This window comes from Cebus imitator, unplaced genomic scaffold, assembly GCF_001604975.1.
Source record: "Cebus imitator isolate Cc_AM_T3 unplaced genomic scaffold, Cebus_imitator-1.0 Scaffold577, whole genome shotgun sequence".
NCBI classification, from domain to species: Eukaryota; Metazoa; Chordata; class Mammalia; order Primates; family Cebidae; genus Cebus; species Cebus imitator.
The window spans coordinates 612,714-618,010 of NW_016107892.1; the positions used below are offsets into that span (position 1 = coordinate 612,714).

The 5,297-nt window shown below is 52.1% G+C and overlaps 1 protein-coding gene across 4 annotated transcripts in view; it reads left to right on the top strand.

The window, feature by feature from the left end:
- ST3GAL2 (ST3 beta-galactoside alpha-2,3-sialyltransferase 2) overlaps positions 1-5,297 on the top strand; it is a 58,061-nt gene that overhangs the window by 41,583 nt on the left and 11,181 nt on the right. For all 4 annotated transcript variants that reach the window (XM_017516243.2, XM_017516246.2, XM_017516245.2 and 1 more), the window contains exon 3: positions 2,271-2,464. In XM_017516243.2, coding sequence (XP_017371732.1) covers positions 2,271-2,464 — 194 coding nt within the window. The remainder of the gene's footprint in view (positions 1-2,270; positions 2,465-5,297) is intronic.

A 5,297-nucleotide genomic window follows, 5' to 3' on the forward strand; every position in this document is an offset into this window, starting at 1 on the left:
CCTCCTAGGTTCAAGCGATTCTCCTGCTTCAGCCTCCTTTTTTTTTTTTTTTTTTTCTGAGATGGAGGTTTGCTCTTTTGCTCAGACTGGAATACAAAGATCTTGGCTCACTGCCACCTCCATCTCTTGGTTCAAGTGATTCTCATGCTTCAGCCTCCTGAACAGCTGGGATTACAGGCATGTGCTACCATGCCTGGCTAGTTTTTGTGCTTTTAGTAGAGATTGGGTTTTGCTGTGTTGGCCAGGCTGGTTTTGAACTCGTGGCCTCAAGTGATCCACCCGCCCCAGCCTCCCAAAGTGCTGGGGTTACAGGCATGAGCCACCTCGCCTGGCCACAGAACATTTTTTTTTTTTTGAGATGGAATCTCTTGTTTCCCAGGCTGTAGTGCAGTGGCTCGGTCTTAGCTCACTGCAACCTCCACCTCCTGAGCTGAAGTGACTCTCCTGCTTAAGCCTCCCAAGCAACTAGGATTACAGGTGCCCACCACCACGCCTGGCTATTTATTGTATTTTTACTTTTTTTTTTTTTAATTTTTAAAATTTTTTTTATAAAGACAGGGTTTCATCATGTTGGTCAGGCTGGTCTTGAACTCCCGACCTCAGATGATCCGCCTGCCTTGGCCTTCAAAGTGCTTGGATTACAGGCGTGAACCACCACGCCTGGCCTTTTTGTATTTTTACTAGAGACAAAGTTTCACCATGTTGGCCAGGCTGGTCTCGAACTCCTGACCTCAGGTGATCCACCTGTCTCAGCCTCCCAAAGTGCTGGGATTACAGGCATGAGCCACAGCACATGGCCCTCACAGAGCATTTTAATTGACATTACCAATTTGTGGCCCATGGGCCAAGTGCAGCTCATTCATTGTTTTTAAAATATTTGCATTACTTATCAACATTTAGAAATCAGGATTTCAACCGGGCACAGTGGCTCATGCCTGTAATCCCAGCACTTTGGGAGGCCAAGATGGGCAGATCACTTGAGGTCAAGAGTTTGAGACCAGCCTGACCAACATGGAGAAAACCCGTGTCTACTAAAAATACAAAATTAGCCATGCATGATGGCGCATGCCTGTAATCCCAGCTACTTGGGAGGCTGAGGCTGTAGAATTGCTTGAACCTGGGAGGCAGAGGTTGTGGTGAGCCAAGATCCCACCACTGCACTCCAGCCTGGGCAACAAGAGCGAAACTCTGTCTCAAAAATAAGTAAATAAATAAATAAAATCACACTTTGAGAAGCTGAGGCACGTGGATCATGAGGTCAGGAGTTTGAGACCAGCCTGGCCAACATAGTGAAACCCCATCTCTACTAAAAATGCAAAAAATTTGCTGGGCATGGTGGCAGGTGCCTTTAATCCCAGCTACTTGGGAGGTTGAGGCAGAATGGCTTGAACCTGGGAGGTGGAGTTTGCAGTGAGCTGAGATTGCGCCACTGCACTCCAGCCTGGGCAACGGTGTGAGACTCTGTCTCAAAAAAAAAAAAAAAAAATCAGGATTTTATTTTTCTTATTTCATGAAATCCTCATTTTCAGTGTCTCTTGAAAAATGGGAAAATTTGGCCCTTCTGGGCTGATGATCCCACGTGGCAGCAGTTGGCTAAAGTTGCCCCTCTTTGCCGGGGCTCAGATCTGTTGGCTGTGGACCTCACCTGCCACATCACTCCTGTGCGGCACCTGCTGGCCTGTAAGTGTCTGGTTGGCGCTGCCTTGTTTCATGATCTTTGACCATCAGCTGGTTGGTACAGGTCTCACTGGTAGGAGGAGACACCAGTTTTATTCCACCCATTCTGGCTCTGAAAGAATTTATCAGCCTCTCTGCCCTGCCCTGGAAACTCAGGGAGTTGGCTGGATTGTCCCCTGGAGGTAGCTTCTGCAACTGCAGTCCTCAGCCTGAGTGCCTGGAATGCCCCCTGTAGGCTGACTGGGAAGGAGCCTGTGAAGGAGGCTGTTCTCCTCTGTGGCCTAGGCCTGCAGGTCTCCAGAAAATGTGTGGAGGGCACCTTGTCCCCTGAGCCCCCTCCAGTGTCTCCCATGACTAGCAGGGCACCCAATCTCCGGACGCTGAGACTCACAACTAGGGACTTTGCTGTCATTGAGAGAGGGAGGGACTCTCACTGACCAGAGGAAAGAATCCCTGTTCCCTGGCAAAGCCCTGGATAAAGAGGCCTGTGCCCAGACACTGGAGAGTGAGGGCAGAGGAGGGGAGGCCAGAGCCCCTCCCTACTCACATGCCTCACACCTTCCTCCTTTCCCGTCTTCCCCTCCCTTCCACAGATGCTGCAGCCTCAGTTCAAGTCACACAATACCAATGAGGTGCTGGAGAAGCTGTTCCAAATAGTGCCCGGCGAGAACCCCTACCGCTTCCGGGACCCCCACCAGTGCCGGCGATGTGCTGTGGTGGGGAACTCAGGCAACCTGCGGGGCTCTGGCTACGGGCAGGACATAGACGGGCACAACTTCATCATGAGGTGAGACCCTGCAGAGCCTGAGGGTGGGCCCACGACAGGCCTCTGGGAGGGTGACTGCCTCCTCTGCCTTGTCTGGCAGGGTGCACGCTGCCAGCTACCAGGGTGCTGTGGGGCCCTGCCTCCCAGAGCCTTCCATGGCAGGCTTGCAGCTCTTTCCTTTGCCCTTTTGGGGTGGGTAGGGAGGCAGAATCCCCAGTCTAAGCTTTGCTGGAGGCCTGCACTCTGTTTCCAAGGCTCTGAATTCCTTTGGAAAGAGCCGACATTAGATATCTGGCTGACGTTCGGTGAAAAATCCCACCAGAGGCCAAGCAGGGTGGCTCATGCCTGTAATTCCGGCACTTTGAGAGGCTGAGGTGGGAGGAGTGCTTAAACCCAGGAGTTTGAGGCTACAGTGAGCTATGATTGCACAAGTGCACTCCAGCCTGGGCAATAGACTGAGACTCTGTCTCAAAAACAAAAATTCCCATCAGAAACCAGCCCTATCCTCCTCGTCCTCTCAGTAGCTGGCCAAGGAATGAGGGCCCCAAGTGCAGCTAGCATCCTGCTTCATAGCAGCAGGGATTCCCTCTGGCAGACACAAGGAAGGCAGATGTTCTGGGCACTGAAAGGAGCTGTTTGGTATTTTCTCTGGGGCTCATTCATTCCCAAGACCTCTATGCCCAGCCATGAGGAAGGGAGAAGGGTTGGGAGGAGCTTCAGTCCTGACCCAGACTCTGCAGTGAAGGCCTGGGTGTGTACAGGGAATAGAGGGCAGGCTCGTGACCTGAACATAGGCTGCTCGCTCTGCTCCAGAGCCTGTGTTTTCTGACATCCCCCCTTGACTTGGCTGGGGAGAAGAAATGCCACAGTGGGGATCCTTCCACCCGACTCCTTGGTAGAGGAGGAGCCTGAAGAACAGGGCTCCTGCCAATGCCCAGTTTTCACGCATCTCTTAGGATGAGCATTGCAGAAAGACCAGGTTTCCCAGGAGGCGGAAGGGAGGGCTTTGTCTTAGAAACTGTTCCTGTCTCCATAGCAACACGAAGGCAGCACTATATCTCGGAGGCATTCAGCATTCCATGTTAGACCTTCCTCACGTTGGGAAATTGTGCATGTGGGAGGGTAAGCAGAATGGACCAGACCCTGTCCAGGACTCCGAGCAACCTAAGGGTGTCTGTATCCTCCAACTGCGGATACCCCAATGGGAAGGAGATGGGATGGGAGCTGGTCTTAGAGGAGCCACTCCCCTCCCCAGAGACCATGGCCAGGTTGGGGATTGAGGCATCTGTCACTTCAGTGCAGCCCTGGGAACTCGGAAAGCCCAGAACAGTGCTCTCAGGTGCCTGAAGCACCTGCATCAAGTTTGAGCTTTCACTGGGCAGGCACCTCAGTGATGGTCAGGAAGCTCCTAGGTGGAAGCCTGGATTCAGGCCCAAAAGGACTGGCTCTAAGTCGCCTTGCCAGTACTGTCAGAAAGAAATTTATAAGGCTGGGCACGGTGCCTTATACCTGTAATCCCAGCACTTTGGGAGGCCGAGGCAGGTGGATCATTTGAGGTCAGGAGTTTGAGACTGGACTGGCCAACATGGTGAAACCCTGTCTCTACAAAAAATACAAAAATTACCTGTGCATGGCGGTACATGCTATTAATCCCAGCTACTTGGGAGGCTGAGGCAGGAGAATCACTTGAACTCAGGAGGTAGAGGTTGTAGTGAGCTGAGATCATGCCATTGCACTTCAGCCTGGGCAACAAGAGAGAAACTCCATCTGGAAGAAAGAAGGAGAGAGAGAGAGAAAGAGGGGAGGGGGAGAGGGAGAGAGAGTGAAAGAGAGAGACAGAAGAAGGAGGAGGGGGAAGGGAGGGGGAAAGAGAGAGGGAGAGGGGAGGATAAATTTATAGATGCTTCCTCACAGACCCCAGAATCACTTTCTGGAAGGGGTGACCCAGGTAGTAATTGGTTGTCTGCTGAGGAAAGGAGAGAAGCAATTTATAGATGCTTCCTCACAGGGCCAGGTGAGGAAGGGGGGTGTATAGAGTGGACCCCAGAATCACTTTCTGCAAGGGGTGACCCAGGTAGTAATTGGCTGTCTGCTGGTGTGTATAATGAACCAGATGGCAGTCGATAAGCTGGGCTTGCTGGTGTGAGCCTGTAGTCCTAGATACTCGAGAGGCTAAGACAGGTGGATCATTTGAGCCCAAGAGTTTGAAACTGTGGTGAGCTATGATGGCACCACTGTACTCCAGCCTGGGCACCAGAGCAAGACCCTATCTCAAAAACAAAAACAACAGATGGCAGTGGGGGTGACTTCAATTGTAGGCATATCCAGGTTTGGAACTAGTGTTTCTGAAAGCAAGACCGACAAAAGACTCACTGGAGGGCTGAGCTGAATTACAGCAAGATGATGGCCTGACCCACCTGTGCCCCGCCCACCTTGCCACCCCCTCCTCCTCCTCCTATTTGTCCTCTGAGCCCTGTGGACCACTCCAAGTCCAGTTGAGTTGGTACTGCCTTAGTTGGCCAGAAGATCCATCCGCAACTCCAAGAACAGTGCCTGTTAGACAGTAGGTGCATTACAGATACATGCAGGAGTGAAGGGGACTAGGCAGCCAACACGAGGTCCTAGCCAGGGAGCACACACCCTGCTTGCGCCCCTGTCCCTGAGTACTTCTTTGGCTGCTGGAGGCAGCCAAGGACAGATAGATTTCTAGAATGCTGTGTCCCTGAGTTCCAGAGATGCAGCTCATCCTCGCCATCCTGCTCTGGCCTCTTTCCAGGGTGTGGCGGCTTCTCCAGGATGAATCAGAGCCTTGAAACGAAACCTTGTCCCTGTTACAGTGCTGTGTTCCTTTTTT